Source organism: Hyperolius riggenbachi, chromosome 7 (genome assembly GCF_040937935.1).
Source record: "Hyperolius riggenbachi isolate aHypRig1 chromosome 7, aHypRig1.pri, whole genome shotgun sequence".
Taxonomy (NCBI): domain Eukaryota; kingdom Metazoa; phylum Chordata; class Amphibia; order Anura; family Hyperoliidae; genus Hyperolius; species Hyperolius riggenbachi.
Genome location: NC_090652.1, coordinates 163,702,270 through 163,723,523, shown reverse-complemented (window position 1 = coordinate 163,723,523; position 21,254 = coordinate 163,702,270). Strand labels below are relative to the sequence as shown.

The 21,254-nt window shown below is 46.6% G+C and overlaps 1 protein-coding gene across 2 annotated transcripts in view; it reads right to left on the bottom strand.

Moving 5' to 3' along the window:
- TBCCD1 (TBCC domain containing 1) overlaps positions 1–21,254 on the bottom strand; it is a 69,944-nt gene that overhangs the window by 20,737 nt on the left and 27,953 nt on the right. For both annotated transcript variants that reach the window (XM_068246893.1, XM_068246894.1), the window contains one exon: positions 6,596–6,782. In XM_068246893.1, the coding sequence (XP_068102994.1) occupies positions 6,596–6,782 (187 nt within the window). The remainder of the gene's footprint in view (positions 1–6,595; positions 6,783–21,254) is intronic.

Sequence of the window (21,254 nt, the reverse complement as noted above, 5' to 3'; positions counted from 1 at the left end):
AATAGACTCAGCAGCACTGGAAAGGCCTGGTGTTTAACAGTTTCACAGCATCAGAACTTGGTTTCTCTTATACAAGCCTCATTTTTAGCTGCACAGAAGAAAACTGTCCGGGCAGTTTTCCCCTTATGCTGTGCAAAGCATGATGGGATTTCTGATGTTGTTCTCATTCTGCCGTTTAGGTGCAATTATTATTTTTTTTTTTTTACATTTTGAATTTGACATGTGAAGCCTAGTGTGTGCAGCTGGGAGGGGTAATCAGGACACAGGATAGTTGGAACTGTGTCTCCTGCTCCTTGTCACCTCCTTTCAACCAAAAAGATGGCTGCCCCCATGACAAAGATGGCAGCCCCCATGAATCACAAACATTTGCCTGTTCTTTTAAAACAGGGTGGGTAAGAGATTAGATTCACTATCTATTCTAATTAACATAACTAATGTAACTTGATGATTGTATATTTGTTTAGGCTGAAGTTCCCCTTTAAGGAACTACAAGTCCCACAATGCATTTGTCTTTATGAGTCATGACTGTGGCTGTAAGACTCCTGCAATGCAGGAGGAGGGGGGGGGGGTCGGGTCGGCGGCAGCTCCACAGTTTGCAGTAAAGGCAGCCATACGATCCCTCTCTGATCAGATTCGATCAGCGAGGGATCTATCTGTTGGTCGGTCTGATGGCAAATCAACCAGTGTATGGCTACCTTTAGGCTGCTTACACACTAAGACGTTACAGGCGCCTGTAACGCTCCCCCAACGCACAGCAATGTAACACAAGTGGGCTGTTCACAAAGCCCACGTTGCGTTACATGTAACGCTGCACGTTCTCCGGAAAGTGCAGCATGCTACGGCGTTACAGCGGCTATAGCCGCGTTAGACTGTTTGCACATGCGCAGTGGGGGGCGGAGAGGAGGCGGGGAGAGCCAGCTACAGTAGCCGCGCACATGGCTACTTAATATTCACTGCACTGGCGGCCGCTGATTGGCCGGTGGGACCACGTGATGCGGAGTGTCTCGCTCCGCATCACGTGGTCCCACTGGCCAATCAGCGCCACTCTGGGAGACATTATAGGAATCGAGCCGCCTAACGCGGCTCACTCTACCGTCCTCACTTGCAGCACCATACGTTGTGTTAGGTGCACGTTATGCGACCTTAACATAGCACCTAACGCAACGTCTTGGTGTGCAAGTAGCCTTACTCACTGAACAGCTTATTGTGTACAGCCCTTGGCCCAGTAGTACTGGAGCACACGCTGACTGTCACACTATGACATCAATCAAGCTAATTAACGATTAACAATAGTGTAGTAATAGTAGTGATGGGGTTTATCACTGCACAGCTTTAGGTTTATAACGGTGTACAGCCCCCTTGCTAGGCCACCAGCACTGGAGCATGTCTCTCAGTGAGCATTCAGCAAGCTAAGACTATATGTCTCATGGCAGGCCTCATTATACAGGAGGGCTGGCCAGTGTTCCTTTCTGTGATTGGGTGCCAGGGTTTAGGCTGGGGGCCCTCTGATTGGCTCAATGAGGTCAGGTGGGGCTGGCCAGGGTTCCCCTCTGATTGGTTGCTAGGGCTTCTGCTGGGAGCCCTCTGATTGACTCCAGGATGTCATCTCCTTAGTTACAGTATTTCAGATCCGGATATCCGCGGATATCTGGGTTATGCGGCCAAATATCCGCAGATAGCCAACCTGATTTTTTAAAAAATCCGGAAGTTGGTTACCCGGAATCCTGATGAGCAGCCCTGAACATGATCCACCTGTATCAATTTTTTTTTTAAAATAAAGTTGCAAAAACCTCAGTAAACTTGTATTTTACGTTGTCATCATGGGGTGTGTAGAACTGAGGAAAAAATAAGAATTTAACCCCTTCAGGACCAAGGACATTACATTTACGTCCTGTGCTGATGAATGGACGTAACGTCCCTAGATCCCATTGCACGCAGCTGAATGTGGAGATTTAGCTGTGTATGACAGCAGACATCTCCCCTCACTGATCAGGAGCCATGGCGATTGGCTCCTGATCATGTGATTGCTACGATCGCAGTGATCACTAGGCGGTGGGAGAAGAGGATCCACTCACCCCAGACGTTCCACTGGTGATAGTCACCCCTTTGCTCTGCTCAGCATCCAGCCTCGCACTGTCTCTAGTGTCGGGTCCCGGCTTGATGACGTCGTCAAGCCGGGACCCGGAACTTAGTGGCAGTGCAAGGCTGGATGACGGGGAGAACTGCTCCTCGCTGGATCTATGGGAGGTGAGTAATTGCTGGCTACCTATACTGGGGACACCTAAGCTTTGCTTTCTATACTGGGAATCAGGGTTGCTCTCATGAGTAATTACTCGTGACAAGGGGTTATTTATCCATAACTCACCGTCCACCTTGCATTCCAAACAGCTTGCACGCGTCCTATTGGTCACGTTGCAAGCCTCACCACGGCGCACTACCTCCTTCAAGCCGGAAGTGCGCCGGTGTGAGGCTTGCAACGCGACCAATAGGACGCATGTAAGTGGTTTGGAATGCAGGGTGGACAGCGGAATTATGGGTAAATAACCCCTTTGTATCCCCGCCGCACACCTGCGCCAATTAAATTCATTTGAACCACAAGTAATAGTGAGAAACCCTGCTGGGAATACCTATGCCTGGCTATCTATAATGGGGAAACCTATTACTTTTTACCCTGGTTCTGAAGTGGTTAATCCATTTTGGAATAAGACTAACATAACAAAATGTGGAAAAAGTGATGCTCAGTGAATACTTTCTGGATGCACTGTATAGATCTCCTGGAGCACTAGCAGGGATTCTCCAACTTTACACAGGTATTCTAGGGTGCTTCAGTTTCCTGGTATGATTTTTTTTTATTTATTAACAAGGTGAAAGAAACTATCTTGTTTGTAGCTGGTAATTTTTTTCTTTAGTCACAGAAAGAAGAAAAGCTTACGCTAAAAGAAATGATAGACGGTTTTCAGCACAGATTTCAAACAACATTATGGCACTCCTATTGTATGTGAATAGTAGGTGTATATAACATCACATTATATTTTAACTTCATAAAATTTATACGAAGGTCTTTATCTTTAGAATGGCCAGCACCAGCAAGTCGAGCAGCTCTGGAGGCATGCCCTTATGCATAGGTATGCCCGTGCGTGTGAGTGTGTGCACAAACATCCATTCACATGAAATGTGCCCAACTGCCAAAGCCAGAATGCACGCCTGGCCAAAACACTCTCACATTGCTCCTCTTTCTGCATGTCCTCCCTTTTGCTATATCGATTTCAGGAGAAAGTACACGATACTCATAAAACAAAGATGGGAGGTGGAATTTAAGATTTCTGCCACAGAGATTAAACAGATTTCTGCTTTGAGGTTAAAAAGAGACTAGTCTGAGCACCCAAATATAATATCTAAGAATTATTCATAGATACAAACCTTCACCAACAGGAACACAATAGCTTGGGATGGAATAATCTCTCCTGATTAGAAAGTTTCCTTGCCATGCTTATAGAAAATAATGTTTTAGAACTCATTCACACTATGCGAATTGCAGCGAGTCTTGACTCACTGCACATAGGCCTCGATTCATCATTCTCTTTGAGATAACTTTTTCCAGTTTGTTAAATTACCGAATTCGAAGTTTAGCGATTTCTAGTTGTATTCATCAAGGTTTTTCCTCATTCGGTGTGAATTCGATAACAATTCGGTAAACATTCGGTAACGTGTCGATATTTCCATTTTACAGTGGTAATTTAACACAAGGCCATAAGATTACTGTGGAATTGTGGGTAAAAGGCAGTCCTTTGAGCACTACGTAGCAACATTCTGAATAGGGCTTAACACCTGGACCAGGAATCTGGAAGTGGTTGGGACAATCCCACAATTTGATAGGAGTTTTTTCTAAAAAAAATTATAGTGCAGCTAGCAAATTAGTTAACCCTGACACTGCCTGTGTTCTCTTACAAGATGATTCAAGAGAAATGCAGATGTCGTGTTATCAGTGGCGTACCTAGGGCATTTGGCACCCGGTGCTGGGTATTAAAAGACACCCCCGCTCCTAAAAAAAATGGGCGTGGCCACAACCTGCGGCGTGCTTCGCAGCAAAAATGGGCGTCGTCATGACCAGATGAGGGCGGAGCTAACTGTATTTTAAAGTATTAGCTAGTATAGTTGCCCCCAGTATAGCTAGTACAGTTTCCCCCAGTATAGCTGCCCCCAGTGAAGCTAGTATAGTTGCCCCCAGTATAGCCAGTATATTTGCCCCCAGTGTAGCTAGTATATTTGCCCCCAGTATAGCTGCCCCCAGTATAGCTAGTATAGCTGCCCCCAGTATAGCTAGTTTAGCTGCCCCCAGTATAGCTAGTTTAGTTGCCCCCAGTATAGCTAGTTTAGTTGCCCCCAGTATAGCTAGTATACTGCCCCCAGTATCGCTAGTATAGCTGCCCCCAGTATCGCTAGTATAGCTGCCCCCAGTATAGCTGCCCCCAGTATAGCTGCCCCCAGTATAGCTAGTATAGCTGCCCCCAGTGTAGCTAGTATAGCTGCCCCCAGTATAGCTGCCCCCAGTATAGATAGTTTAGTTGCCCCCAGTATAGCTAGTTTAGTTGCCCCCAGTATAGCTAGTTTAGTTGCCCCCAGTATAGCTGCCCCCAGTACAGCTGCCCCCAGTATAGCTAGTATAGTTGCCCCCAGTATAGCTAGTATAGTTGCCCCCAGTATAGCTAGTTTAGTTGCCCCCAGTATAGCTGCCCCCCAGTGTAGCTGCCCCCAGTGTAGCTAGTATAGCTGCCCCCAGTATAGCTAGTATAGTTGCCCCCAGTACAGCTGCCCCCAGTATAGCTAGTATAGCTGCCCCCAGTGTAGCTGCCCCCAGTATAGCTAGTATAGCTGCCCCTCAGTATAGCTAGTATAGCTGCCCCCAGGTATAGCTAGTATAGCTGCCCCCAGTATAGCTAGTTTAGTTGCCCCCAGTATAGCTGCCCCCAGTATAGCTGCCCCCAGTATAGCTGCCCCCCAGTATAGCTGCCCCCCAGTATAGCTAGTATAGCTGCCCCCAGTGTAGCTAGTATAGCTGCCCCCAGTGTAGCTAGTTTAGTTGCCCCCAGTATAGCTGCCCCCAGTATAGCTAGTATAGCTGCCCCCCAGTATAGCTAGTTTAGGTGCCCCCAGTATAGCTAGTTTAGTTGCCCCCAGTATAGCTGCCCCCAGTACAGCTGCCCCCAGTATAGCTAGTATAGCTGCCCCCAGTATAGCTGCCCCCAGTATAGCTAGTTTAGTTGCCCCCAGTACAGCTGCCCCAGTATAGCTAGTATAGCTGCCCCCAGTGTAGCTGCCCCCAGTATAGCTAGTATAGCTGCCCCCCAGTATAGCTAGTATAGCTGCCCCCAGTATAGCTAGTTTAGGTGCCCCCAGTATAGCTAGTTTAGGTGCCCCCAGTATAGCTAATTTAGTTGCCCCCAGAATAGCTAGTACAATTGCCCCCAGTGTGAGGAAAGCCTGGAAGGAGGGGTGGCGGGGAGGGGGGCCGGACCACCCACCTCCCTCACCTGGGTCCCCTCCTTCTGGCGCTTCCCTCTCCTAATTAACAGCAGCGGGCAGGAGCGGCGAAGAAGACTCACTCACCTGCTCCTGGCGATGGCGGCGGCGCATAGCGTCATCCTCACGCGACGCTGGTCTCCGACCTCTCTGTCGCTCACTGTGCTTCCGCCAATCAGGAAGCACAGTGAGCGGTGGAGAAGGCGGAGACCAGCGTCACGTGACGATGACGCTATTTGCCATCGCCTGGAACGCAGGAAGGTGAGTCTCTTGCCCGCTGCTGCCCGCTGCGACTAATTAGGAGGGGGAAGCGCCAGAAGGAGGGGACCCAGGTGAGGGAGGTGGGGGGTCCGGCCCCCCTCCCCGCCGCTTTCCCCGCCACCCCTCCTTTCCGTGCTGCTTCCCCTCCTGTCTTGCACAGGCCTCTGTGGGAGGCCTTGATGACACCCCCTGGGGCGCCCGACACCCGGTGCGGGGCGCCCCCTGCCGCCCTATGGTAGGGACGCTACTGCGTGTTATAGCAAATAAATCTATTCTCTTACAAATTTATATGGTTGCAGACCTTATTCTTGCCCTTCTGTGCCTTTGAATCACTCTCAGCTGATACCTAACCACTTCAAATGGCTCCCTTCTCTGTCAGCAATGATCTGACAGGAATAACGACAGAGCAGTGAAGGAGATAACTAATCCTAAATGTAACGCTAAACCACGCCCACTTTCTTTTTCATGAATTGCACTTTATTCCGTTTAGCGAATCGTTACCGAATCGTTACCGAATGTTCGCTAACAGCTGTAGATAACTTTGATGAATCCTGAAATCCTGATGAATCGAGGCCATAGTGTACGTTTTACTTGGTAACAATTTCCATAGACTCATTTTATCATTCACACTACTTCAGCAAGTTGCTGTGCAGGGCATTTCAACTCGTCCAGATGTAAAAGTTATGAAAATGCACAACAAACCCATTCATGCGTTTTTATTCATGCATTTCAACTCACTAACTAGTGTGAATAGTATACTCTGGATATGCAATATTTCTCCAAACTGTCACTTAAATATGTACAGTAATCTCACCTTAAAGGAGATAATAAATATATATACGACTCGTTGCAGTTAATTAATTTAACACGTGCATCTACCAGAGTTTCCGAGCTTTTGGCCAGTGTTTGTTTGGATATGTGACTCATAACAACCATTTGATTACCAGGTGGAACTTTGTAAACGTTGCAAGCAATCTTTGCCTTTCTACTGGATCCATCAACTAAAACAAAATAGAGACATAAATCAGTCAAAAAATATTAACTGGAACAAAAAGGATGTAAATGAAATTCTACAAACACAATGGAGGGTAGGAACACTCTAGGCAGAATTGCATATGCGTTTTCCATAGCACATAGTGGAAAACGCTAATGCGATTCTACCGTGTGTGTGTGTGTGTGTGTGAGTGAGTGTGAGTGTAATGCTGCATACACACTTGAGATAAAAGTCTTTGGAAAAGGCAAGATCACAGACCAATTTTACCCCATTCCATGTAGTATGAGAGCCATACCTGCACAGTCTATTCTATGGAGCTGCACTCCCCATCAGATAAGATCTTTGCAAGATGCTGCACACAAAGATGCCCGTACACATGCAACAGATCAGTATCTGCAAAAGATCTGTTCCTGCAAAAGATCAATTCCTGCAAAATGCATTCATAGTCTATGAGATCTGCAGATCATCATACACACCTTGTTTAACAGGCAATCATCTGCAGATAATCTGCAGATCAGATCCACCAGGATGGATTTTCAGATCTGCAGATGATTGCGAGATATGCAGATGAAGTCTGTTAAACAAGGTGTGTATGAGGATCTGCAGATCTCAGACTATGAATGCATTTTGCAGGAATGGATCTTTTGCAGGAAGAGATCTTTTGCAGATAATGATCTTTTGAATGTGTACAGCATCTTTGTCTGCAGCATCTTGCAAAGGTTTTAGCTGATGGGGAGTTCAGCTCCATAGAATAGACTGTGTAGGTATGGCTCTCATACTACATGGAATGGGGTAAATTTGGTCTGTGATCTTGCCTTTTCCAAAGACTTTCCTCTCTTTAATTTTATACCATATAGCGTGCCAAACAGTTTCATATCTTTTTGGATCATATATAAACTTGTGTTACATTAAGTTAAGCTTGTCTTTTTTGGTCTTAATTTGTTTGCTGTATTTTTAATTTGGGTGGAGCTGGGGAAGACCCAGATGGCATGGCACACAGTGGTACCAATGACAACGTTAGTGTAAGATGAAAGGTCCTCAAAGGATTTTCAGGTACTGTATTAGGAGTTAAACCTAAAAGCAAGGACCTCCAAGGTGGTACTTTCTGAAATACTACCAGAGGTACGTTTTACCACAGAGAGACAGATGGATCTTATGGAGTTAAATAAGTGAATGAAAAATTGGTGCAGGAAGAATGTGTGCGAGTTCCTGAAGAACTGGGCAGACTTTGCAGTTGGCGGCAGGTTCTACAGCAGGGATGGGCTGCACCTAAATGGGGAGAGTACATCTGTATTGGGAGGAGAAGATGGTTAAACAGTTGGAAAAGATTTAAAGGGAACCTTAACTGAGAGGGTTATGGATGTTTCCTTTTAAACAATATCAGTTGCTGGCAGTCCTGCTGATCTCTTTGGCTGTAGTAGTGGCTAAATTGCACACCTGAAACAAGTATGCAGCTAATCCAGTCTGACTTCAATCAGAGCACCTGATCTGCATGCTTGTTGAGGGGCTGTGGCTAAAAGTATTAGGGCCCGTTTCCACTATCGCGAATCCGCATGCGGGCAACGCATGCGGATTCGCACAGTCAGTACAAGTGGATGGGACTGTTTCCACTTGTGCGTTTCCCCGCACGTTTTTCTGTGCAGAAAAAATCTGCAGGGTAGGGGCCTCAGAATTCGCCTGCGTGTGGAATGCAGACGAATCGCACGCAATGTATTTAATAGGGAAATCGCATGCGTTTTCCCCATGCGTTTTTTTGCCGCGATTTCACATGCGATTTCGCATAGGTACCCATGTTAATTCACACAGGCAGTGACATGGTTAAAATCGCATACAGCCTTACGCATGCGAAATCGCAGCAAAAAACGCATGCGGAATCGCACCCGCATGCGATTTGCCTGCGGTGATTCGCCGGCGATTTCGTAACGCTATAGTGGAAACGGGCCCTTAGAGACACAAGATCAGCAGGAGAGTCAGGCAACTGGTATTATTTTAAAAGGAAAAATACATATCCTTCTCAGTTTAGGTTCCCTTTAAAGAGCCTAGCATTATAGGGGTAGTGGTAAAAATATAAAGTGCATGGTAACCAATGCTAGGAGCCTTGCAAATAAAATGGATGAAATAAAGTTCGTTCTGATCGAAAAAGGCTATAACAATGTGGGAATAACAGAGGCATGGATGGATGGATGAAAGCCATGATTGAATTGCAAATTCAGAGGGATACAAAGTGCTTAGGAAGGATAGAACTGGGGGTTTGTCTCTGTTACAATTATTTTACAGCTACCATGAACGATGAACTGGATGCAGATTGTGAAGATGTGAAGTCCATTTGGGTAAATATTCATGATGGAAATAACTGTTTCCAATTGCTTATTAGGGTGCCACATATTCATGATAGGCTGCCACATATTCATGATGCTGCAGAACTGCAACTGCTACAGCAGATTGAAAAAGATGCAAAGTGAGGTCAAAATTATGGGCGACTTCAACTATCCAGATCAGGGGTCAAGAACCTTTTTGGCTGAGAGAGCCATAAACACCGCGTATTTTAAAATGCAATTCTGTGCGAGCCATACAATATGTTTCAAACTGGGACAGTGCGCACACGCAGTAGAGGGCTCAAGCCCCTGTTGTCAAGGCGATGTGTATACAGTCGATCCGCCAGGCAGCATTAGTGTCAAACACGTCTTCAGCTTCACTTGGGTTTGAGCAACATCACCAATTTGCCTAAAAACCAGACAGGAGTAGACTCGGAGAACCGCTCTCGTCGCAGTAACTTAAGGATCCGTGGGCTCCCGGAGTCCATTTTGGATCTTAACTCTACCGCAACAGCTCTGTTCCAGGAACTGGTACCTTCCATCCCCATAGAACGTTTAGAATTCGATAGGATTCACAGGGCACTGGGCCCCCAGAAACCCAATGGACCACCGCGTGATATCCTTATCAAATTTACTTTCTATCGCACCAAAGAAACAGTTCTGCAGGCGGCACGAGAGAAAGAACCGCTCACCTTTCAAGATCATCCATACCAAATATATGCGGATTTGGCACCTGCTACTATTCTAAAAAGAAAGGCTATGAAGCCCTTTACCTCTGCCCTTCGCTCACAGGGCATTAAATATAAATGGGGATTCCCCTTCAAAATGATTTTTGTACACGCTGGGAAATCCTATGCAGTGTCCTCTCCGGATGACGCTCAGCGGCTCTTGGAACAGCTTCGCCTTCTCCTGCCGGCCGACACTTCTAGCACCTCTAGATCTCCTCCGAAGCAGCCCTCCCAGAGGTCACCTTCGCTGCAAGATGAATGGCGACAGGTCCCCACCACCGGAAAACCGAGATCCAACCTCAGCTCCCAGGCAAGAGCCTCTCCCGGACGCAGCAATCTACCGCCAGATTGATTTTTGTCTTGCTTCTCCTCGACTCCACTCCTCGTTTCTCTTTTGACACTTTTCACCGAGGCCTCTCCGGTGCGCAGGCCACGCTGAACTTGCCATCTGCCGACACGGTTGGGTAAGACTATGAGAGCTGCTCTCCCCCTTTTTCTTTTCTCTTTTTTCCCCCACCTCAGATCCCGATCACCCATGGGACATAACCGGACAGGGGCTCCCTAACCCCCTTAGAACGCCCATGTACGAACAGTGCTGCAGGATGTTTGTTATAGCTCCCGCACATATGGCTTCCAGTTGGCGAACAATGACCTAGCTTGAGCAACAGCTTTTAGTAATAATTTTTTTTTTTTTTTTTTTTTTTTGCATCCCTGCTCACACTTAAGGATCGCCATGTGTGCCTTGTTGCTGTTGAGAACTCTCAACACGGTTATTAGTTTCCAGTAAGCTCATTCTATGGTACCCTCGTCTGAGACATACTGCTACTGACTGCACCACCAGTTATCTTTACGGTTAAAACTGCTTTGTGAATATCACCTTACACCTACCCTCCCTTCTACCCTCCTGCCCGTACCTGTCCAATATCTGCTTATACCCCAGGGACACCTAGCGTGCCCCTCCGTCACTGAGCGCTCCCTCTCCTCCCTCCTTTATCCTCCTCCCTCAGTCCCCTCATGATATGTACCATGATAACGATATAACATGTGGTTACCCTATAATACTGTTACCAAGCTCTTAACTTGGCCCAATATGGGCTACCAGTGTATAGAATGAGCTGCTATCTGCATATGAGGTGCCATTTACTGTGTTTATGATTGCATATTTTTGCTAATGTGCCCTTATACCCTCTCTCCCTCCTACCCCTTCCCCTATACCTGACCACTAGCCGCTTATACCCCAGGGACACCATGTGTGCCCCTCCGTCACTGAGCATCCCTCTCCCTCCTTCCTACACCCTTCCCTTCCGAGTCTTTCTAGACGGTATATCATGGCAGTGATGTAGCACGTGGTTACTCTAGAACATTGTCACCAGCTCTTAACTTGGCTCAAAATGAGCTACCTGGGCATAGAATGTGCGGTGGTTTGCATATGTGATGCCATTTACTGTGCTTAGGACTATAGGACCCTACTAAAGTGCCCCTACACCCTCTCTCCCTCCCCCCCACCCTCTCCCCTACACCTGACCACTATTTGCTCGCGTCCCAGGGACACCGCGTGCGCCCCTCCATCACTGAGCACTCCTCTCCCTCCTTCCTCGACCCCCCCCCCCCCGAACCCTCATGTTATGTATTATGGCAGTGATACAGTATGTGGATATTCTATTATATGGTTACCAGCTTTTAATCTGGCTCAATATGAGCCACTTGTGTACAGAATGCGCTGCTAGTTACAGATAAGACACCATTTATTGTTGTATGACTATAAGATCTCTTGAATGTACCCCTATACCTTCCCTCCCCTTTACCCTTCCTCCTACACCTGGCCTTTACCTGCTTATACCCCAGGGTCACCATGTGTGCCCCTCCGTCACTGAGCATCCATCTCCCTCCTTCCCTATCCCCCCCTCCCTCCCCCGAGCCCTTTCAGGATATGTATTATAATAGTGATATAACATGTGGTTATTCTATTACATGATTACCAACTTTTTATCTAGCTCAATATGAGCTACTGGTGTATAATATGTGCTGCTACCTGCATATGAGGCGCCATTCACCGCGTTTATGCTTACAGGATTATTACCAATGTGCCTCTATACCCTCCCCCCCCCCTTTTTCGATCTCTACCTGCTTATACCCCAGGGACACCGTGCGTGCCCCTCCGTCACTGAGCACCCCTCTTCCTCCCTCCCTGACCCTTTTCTTCCTACCCCCCCCCCCGTTAATAACCTTATCACTATCCCTCCCCCTAAACCTAACCAATACCTGCTTATACCCCAGGGGCGCTACGGGTGCCCCTCCGTCACTGAGCATTCCTCTCCCTCTCCCCCTGGCTGTTTAATATCCATCCATGATATGCACTGGAACACCAATATATTGTGTGGTTAGCTCATCACAATGTTGTTAGCCTCTGTTAAACTTAATAGGAGTTATCTCCACTCTTGTATGGTTTCATATAAAAATGAATGCCGGACACTCACTGGTCGCACTCTAAATCCTTTGCCCTCCTTTAACCTTTCATGGCATCAAATTGCACAGCCTTTCCCCTGTTTAACAGACTAAGCCAAATACGAGGGATCTCCCTCGTTGCATTTATTTAATAAACTCACTCCTTTTCCATCAGGTGGCGCCAAAAGACCACCAATATTTCCCAAACCTTTTGTTGCCGCGACCATTGAGTGGACCGGTATATTCAATATTACGCTTTTAGTGTTTCTGACCCTTTCCAGTCTTCTTTGGTTATCATTTTCACACACCCCATACCTCGACCTCTCCTCTTCCCCTCCTCCACCCTGACTACAGTCGTTGGGACTCTCCCAATCATCTCAGGCTCTCATGTAGCCGGCAGGGCAGTCGGTCTACACATGCTCTCCCTATGTACCGGCTAGAGCTCATCTCCACCTGGTACTCTGCTCTCTCCGAGCTAGTCTTACTGTTGACCTATTTCAGGTCTACCCTCTTAACACTTGTTCTTATCTCTTTCACTCTTTTCCTTCCTCCTCTCTGTCTCTTTCTCTTCTGGGCCTCCCGCCTCATGGTCTCCCACCCCTGGCTCGATCCTCATACAGATCCTCCATGACCTCTGACACTTTCAAAATTTTCTCACACAACGTCCAGGGTTTTGGCTCCCCTAATAAACGCTCCAAAGCATTTTCATACTACAAAGCATGTCAAGCGGATGTAGTCTGCTTACAGGAAACCAGATTAGACCAATCCTCCTGCCCTAGGCACTTAAGCCGCCACTTTCCTATCGCTCATTTTGCCTGCGCCCGTACCAAAGTCCGAGGCGTCATTATTGCATTCCGGAAAAACTTCCCGTTCAATTGCACGAAACAAATTGCTGACCCTACGGGCCGATACCTCATTTTAACTGGCTCTATATACGATAGAGAAATTACCTTTGCTTCTTATTACGCGCCTAACGCACACCAGTCCAACTTTTACTCCCACTTCCTCCAAGTCCTAACACAACACGGAACTGGCCAAATAATAAATCGCAGGCGACACCAATGTCACCCTCAACCCTAAAATAGATAGACAAAGATCTGCTAACCCTAGCTCCTCTCCAGAACCCACCGACCTCCAAGGTATCAAAATCAAAGCACTGCTTGATAAATATGGTTATACAGACATCTGGAGAGAACTTCATCCCACCACTAAAGACTTTACCTTTTACTCAAACCCCCATGACAGCTTTAGTCGCATCGATCATATTTTTACCCAACAGAAATATTTACACCTTGCTCCAGCTGCCAAAATCCACTCCACTACTTGGTCTGACCATTCCCCAATTTCAATCTGCTGCTCACTGTCGCTCCCGCTTAAAAGAGAGTTCCATTGGCGTTTAAATGATTCTATGCTTTCTAGAGAAGAAATCCTCAACCAATTAAAAGACAAAGTCACGGAGTACTTTGTTGATAACACAGGCTCCGTATCCTCCTCACTGACCTTGTGGGAAGCTCACAAAGCTACCATCCGGGGCTTTCTGATCGGCCTGGCTAGCTCACTTAAACGCCAACGTATCCAAAAGATTACAGACTTAACCAACAAATTCGAAGCGGCTGAACACACTTGGAAACAACATCCCACTCGGATCAACAGAATTATCAAAGACAAACTCCGCACAGAATTAGATTTACTCCTAATGGACAAAGTAGAACGGCAACTGCGTTGGAGAAGGCAATTATATTACTACAACGCCAATAAGCCCTTGGCCCTTCTAGCTAAATGCCTTAACAACAAGCCCCTTCACCCTACCATCCTGAAAGTACGCGACACTTCTGGTCAGGCAACTGCCAACCCCCGCAAGATAGTGGACATTTTTACCACATTCCTATCAGACTTATACACCAACACTAACTCCACTTCCGATAGAGCCATACATGATTTCTTAGACCAAATAAACCTACCAAAACTCACTACAGACACTGCTACTAGTCTCAGTGCACCTATTACCTCTCAGGAAGTTCTTTCCGCCATAAAAACCCTCAAGGTCAACAAAACCCCAGGCCCAGATGGTTTCACAGCACAATACTATAAAAAGTTAGCAACCTCACTAGCCCCAACCCTAGCTGATTGCTACAATGAACTACGCGAGGGTAAACCGCCTCCTGGCTCCTTGCTATCCGCCCATATTTCTATGATTCCTAAAATCGAACAGGACTGTCTTGCACCCCACCAATTTCGCCCCATTTCCCTCATTAACGTAGACCTCAAGCTGCTGGGGAAAATATTAGCTTTACGCTTAGAGTTTTGCCAAATCTCATTCATCGTGACCAGGTAGGTTTTGTCCCGGGCCGTCAGGCGGAAGACAGCACTAGACGAGCAGTCCTTTTGTCTCATTACTTACACTCCCAAAAAATCCCAAGTGTAGCCTTATCCCTAGACATTTTTAAGGCGTTCGACACCCTCTCATGGAATTACCTCAAACATACTCTAAGCAAATGGGGGCTTGATCCCTACTTCCTGAATTGGGTCGGGGGACTGTACTCCACTCCTACAGCCTCGGTGAGATTTTTAGGCCACACCTCACAAATTTTCCCCATACAGAGAGGTACTCGTCAGGGCTGCCCTCTCTCCCCTTTACTTTTCATTTTAGCTCTAGAGCCACTCGCATGTTTTCTACGTGAAAACACTGACATTAGGGGGGTAGAGAGGGCCGGCCTAGCCCATAAGCTACTTATGTTTGCAGACGACACCCTTTTATTCCTCACACAGCCTCATATCTCCATCCCAAACGCCCTCAAAGCCCTTGAACAATTTGCTCTGGTCTCTGGTCTAAAAATTAATATGACAAAATCTAAAGCCTTAGGCATCTCTCTTACACCGCACCTCGCTACTCAACTCCAAGAATTTTGCCCCTTTCAATGGGTCCAATCTATACCCTACCTTGGCATCACCTTAACCCCCAATTATGCCTCCCTTTTCGCGGCCAACTACCCGCCACTGCTCAAATCCCTATCTACACTAACAGATAGATGGTCCACACTCCCGCTCTCATGGCTAGGGAAAATTAACTCAATCAAGATGACGTTCTTACCTAAGCTTCTTTACTACTTTCGGACCCTCCCCGTCAAAGTGCCCCCCCATTATCTACGCACTCTCCAGCATAAAATACAATCCTTTATCTGGGGTCGTAAACATCCCAGAGTTAATAAGTCAACCCTTTTTGCTCACAAATTAGACGGTGGATTGGGAGTCCCCCAGATTAGCTCTTACTACCGAGCAGCAACTATAACTCAACTAACACGGGTATTTCAAACCCATGATACCCCTCTATGGGTGTTTCTCGAGATCCCAGACAGTGCCCCTATGCTCCCGAGCACCCTCCTTTGGGTACCTCAAAAGACGCGGCCCACTACCCTTAGCCCCCCCATGCTTCATAGCCTACAAGTTTGGGACTCAGTCCGATATTCTTCCCTTCTCCTATCCCCCCACCTCCCCCTGCTACCTCTGGTTAACAATCCACTCTTTCTCCCAGGGTATGAGAACCCGGAAGCCTTCAGATGGTGGGTCGATAACGGCCTCACCAAAGTTATGCACTTCATTAACCCTAGAGGGGTATACAGTTGGCCAGCCCTACAAGAAAACTTCCAGGTTCCACCGAGAGAATACTTTCGATTCCTACAAATAAGACATTGGATGCAGTCCCTCACTCAAAATAGGGAACCCCCTTTCGACCCTACCCCATACGAGAACATATGTCTCCACCGCCCTAATTCCAAAGGGTTAATTTCCACAATCTATTCCTTCCTGACCCGCCCGGAACACCCACTCACCCACGCTTACATTACCAAATGGGAATCCGACCTGTCGGGCACGAGAGACCGAGAGGACTAGCTTAATATATGGAGCAGGATTTCCTGCTGCTCATCGAATCTTCACACCATAGAGGCGGCATATAAGGTTATGACCCGCTGGTATCTTGTCCCGGCAAGAATAGCAAAGGTGTTCCCCTCGGCCAGCCCCTTTTGCTTTCGTGGATGTAGATCACACGGAGACATGCTTCATATCTGGTGGACCTGTCCCAGGCTCACTAGATTTTGGTGTCAAGTTTTTAGGCTACTTTCATCCCTTTTTCACATAACCATCCCCAAAAACCCTTGGCAGGCTCTCTTACACGAAAAAATAGAATTGCTAACTTTACCCCAGAACAAACTGGCCTCTTTTGTCCTTTCAGCAGCTACAATGACCATTGCCAACAACTGGAAAAAACCCTCGGTCAGCATTAACGAGGTGAAATCCAGAATCAACTCTTTCATGACTAATGAAAAGCTAACTAGTATCCTGAAGGATACTCACAAAAAATTCGAGAAGATTTGGGACCCCTGGATCCAATTAGAACACCCCCTCATGGAGAATTCCCTGATCAGGAGGCTATGAGTCGGGACGGCCCTTCTCTTTCTCTTTCTTTTTTCTTTCTTCCTCTTCCTTTCTCCTCCTCTCCTTCCATCTTCCTCTCACCCTCTCTTTCTTGATTCTTTCTCTTCTACCTAAACTCCTCAGTTGAGCTTATCATGAGCGACCTCTCTGTTGCCCGTCTATCGCTGGACGATGGGCTCAGGGGATCACAGTTTTCCCTAGCCATCGGCTAGGACCACCCCCTTCCCACCCATATACTTGCCCCAGATAGCTGGACATGGTCCTCTGGGTCACATCTCTATAAAGTTCCTAATATGCACTATTCCCTAGTTTACATTTTGATTATGTTATCATTTCTTATGTTGCATGATATTTGACCGATGTTATGTTTATCACCCGGTTATTGTATGACATCTGACCAATGTTAAATTGACTGTTACGATACTATATGGCAATATTGTTAGCCTTAATGTATCTTTTGGAAATGAAAAATTTAATAAAATTTTTGAAACAAAACAAAACAAAAAAACAGACAGGAGAAATACAGACTAACAGCTTGTACAATTAGCTAGCTGACTTGGGGGTTGATTCACTTTGTAGGACAAGATACCCGCACCTCGGCCCAATAGGCTGCCTTTCAAGTTACATGCCGCCTATTGGGCCAATCAAAGTGCGGGTATCTCGTCCTACAAAGTCACTGGACCTGACATTGTCCACAGTGGGACAATTGGAGCAGCCGTTGGTTTTGGGGTAGCGTGAGTAAGTTAGTAGTGCATGATACAGCAGTACTACTTTAAAAATGTTATTTGCGCTGCCACACTAAGCTGCGCTGCTTGAGCAGTGTAGCTTAGTGAATCAATCACTACTGATTAGTATGTGAGCCAGATGCAGCCATCAAAAGAGCCACATTTGGCTCCCGAGCCATAGCTTCCCTACGCCTGATCCAGATGGATATTGAAGCTACTCATTCAGGTAAAAAAGTGGCAGATAACACTACAGGACAGTTACCTGACTCAAATGGTAACTGAACCAACTAGAGGGATGACTCAATGGATGAATAGAAAGGTTAGAGATAAAATGAAGTGGAAAAAAATGGCCTATAAGGCCTGGTGCACACCAAAAACCGCTAGCAGATCCGCAAAATGCTAGCAGATTTTGAAACGCTTTTTCTCATTTTTCTGTACCGTTTCACCTAGCATTTTGCGATTTTGGGAAGCGTTTTTGGTGTAGTAGATTTCTTATATTGTTACAGTAAAGCTGTTACTGAACATCTTTTGTAACAAAAACGCCTGCAAAACCGCTCTGAACTGCTGTTTTTCAGAGCGGTTTGCGTTTTTTCCTATACTTTACATTGGAGGCAAAAACGCCTCCGCAATCCAAAATCTGCAGCAGCCCGGGAGTATGCGTTTCAGCAAAACGCCTCCCGCTCTGGTGTGCACCAGTCCATTGAGATACATTGACCAAGCGTATCTGCAGCCGCAAGCGGATCACAAAACGCTGCTGAATCAGAATCAGAATCAATTTATTTTCGCCAAGTAAGTTTGCACCGTCAAGGAATTTGTCTTGGCAGTTGCTTAACCTCCTTGGCGGTCTGATTCTTTCCAGATTTTAGGGTCTAAAAGCGGTGCAATTTTTTTTCACTCTTTCAGACCCTAAAACATGAAAAAAATCATTCTGGCAGGGAGATCTGCAGCAAAATAAAAAAAAAATTACCTTCCTGGGCTCCTGGGCTGCAGTTTTCTCTTTGCCCACAAGATGGCGCTAATATACATATAAACGAACTTCTCTATATTTCTCTAATATAGAGAAGTTCGTTTTCAATGTTAGCCCCGCCCCCGATGACGTCACGCTGCCACCACCGCTCTGCTGCCACCACCACGGCTGCGCTGCTCCAACTGGCTGCCGGGTCCCCGGAAGAATAGCGGGGACATGGGGGATCCCGGCGGCCAGGGAAAGACCCCACACTGCCGGGGAGAGAGGCTGGAGTCCCGCTGCGCAGCGAGATCGCGCGCGGGACTCCACAACTAAAGGTAAAGCTCTGCAATGTCTACCCCGACCTGAGCTCGGGATCACCGATAGCAGCTGCTTTTTTCTACCCTGAGCTCAGGTCGGGAAAACCGGCAAGGAGGTTAACAAACACAAACAAAAACAATACAAGGACAGACAGTGTGAATATTACAAGTTAAGGACATTATAAGTATAGTGGCAGTAAGCAATGTGAGAATTGTTCATGTTTAGTTCTGTGCTGATTACTTTCAGTCCTAGCAGCTCTAACGTGGTTCAGCATTAAGTATGGCTACCGCTTGAGGAAAAAAACTGTTCCTGTGTGTCCGCTCTGGTGTGCACTAGGCCTAAAGCCTTAAAACAGGAGGTGACCGAGGTTGCGTTAAGCAATTAAAACTTATAAAAAAGAAATTAGATTGGCAAAGATTTAAGCTGAAAATGAAATCGCTGGGGATATCAGATCAAATCCACAGTTTTACAAGTATATTAACTGTAAAAATAGAAACGCAGACTGTAGTGGACTCCTAAAGAATGAGGTAGGAAACGCAATTGTCGATGACCAAAGTAGGGCGGCGCTATTAAATGCTTGCTTTGCTTCTGTTTTCACAAGGGAAACCTCATTGTTGCAAATTACAGATGCAGAATAAATCTCGCTTCAGAGCTCATAGTTAGCAGGGGCACGTGTGCCCCTGCTAAACCGCCGCTATAGCGCCGCTAAAACGGGGGTCCCTTCACCCCTAAACCCCCCACTGCGACACTTGGTCGCTCCTCGAGGCAGGGCTAACGGCTGCAGCCCTGCCTCCAGTCGCGTCTGTCAGCGGTGCATCGCCGCCTCTCCCCCGCCCCTCTCAGTGAAGGAAGACTGAGAGGGGCGGGGGAGAGGCGAAGATACACGCTGACAGACGCGCGTGGGGCAGGGCTGCGGCGGTTAGCCCTGCCCCAACCAGGAAGCGCTCCCCCGCTGAAACGAGGGGATTTGGGGGTGAAGTGACCCACGTTAAGCCGCGGGATAGTGGCGGTTTAGTAGGGGCACATGTGCCCCTGCTATCTATGAGGTCTGAAGCGAGATTTATTCTCGCTTCAGACCCTCTTTAAAAAGGAACTGTCCGAACTAAAAAAAATGGACATCTACTTACCTGGCGCTTCCTCCAGCCCTGGGCAGCCGATATGTCCCTTGCCGCAGCTGTTCGCGATGGCGACCACGCCAGGTCAGGATCTTCTGTGCCTGCACGAGAGCCACTCCACGTTTAGTCCACGTTCTCTGGAGTGTACTGCGCCTAGCATAATACTGCCCGTTTAACTCTCTAGTAAGGCCACATCTGGAATATGGAATTCAGCTCCTGGCACTGCATTACAGGAGGGACATTGCAGTTTTAGAGCATATGCAGAGATGAGCAGTAAAACGGATTAGAGGGATGGAAGGTCTCACTTACCAGGAAAGGTTAGATAAACTGGGTTTATTTAATCTGGAGAAAAGACACCTTAGAGGAGATCTAATTAACATGTATAAATAAATCAGAGGGCAATATTAAAGCTTGGCAGGTAAGCTTTTTGTCCCTAGGCTTGTGCAAATGACTAGAGGAAGTGATCTGTGCATGGAGAAAAAAAATCTTTGGCCATTTATTTAGGAAAGGGTTCTTTACAGTAAGAGTGCTTAAAACGTGGAATGCATTACTCCAGGAAGTAGTTAAAGCGGAACAGAGACGAAAAACTAACTATAACAGGAAACTTGTCTATATATCTTATCTAAAAAGTTTAGATAATTTACTCAGCAAACCGAGCTGCAAACAGCTTCAACAGTTTATGTTTATTTATTCCTGTGATACGAGGGCAGCCATGTTCTGTTTGTCACAGGCTGAGGGCTAGAGATGCTATCAGCTTGCCTGTGTGTAATGTGACAAATTCACTCCCCTCTCCCTCTGAAATCTCTGGCTAGTAACCTCCTCCTCCTGCCCAGACTGAGCTCCCATAAGCCCTTGCTACAGTGCCAAGGCACTCTAAAAAGCTGCGAGGCTTTAGTTTATAGGGAATTAGAGTATTGAAACAAAACAAAAAAAAGTATTTGGCTTGAGGAAAGCCCTACAAACTATATGAAAGGAACACAATTATGCAATGACAGTTTATCTCGGATCCACTTTAAGGCAAATTCTATGCCTGTGGCTAAGAGGAGCTTAGATACTTTCATTGTGTTGAAAGAGATCCATGGTTATAAATCACTAGGTTATTCCTGGTGGTGGTGAATCAGGGATTTTATCTGATTGCTTCTGGAGTTGGGAAGAAAATTTCTCTTTGGGGCCAATTGGACCATGCCTTGTAAGGGTTTTTGCCTTCCTCTGGATCAACATGGATATATGAGGATGCATGCTACCTTATTTTCTGGTTGAACTTTATAGACGTTTGTCTTTTTCAATCCAAATAACTATGAATACAAGGTTTATGGCAAGTATACAATGTATAATACTGTTAACTAGCCCTATTTTTATCGATGACTCTCAAGCAACCAGAAACTACACTTATGTGAAATCAGCTGATCCTTGTTGGTGCCATAAAATGTGCGTTTTACCTTATTTACTT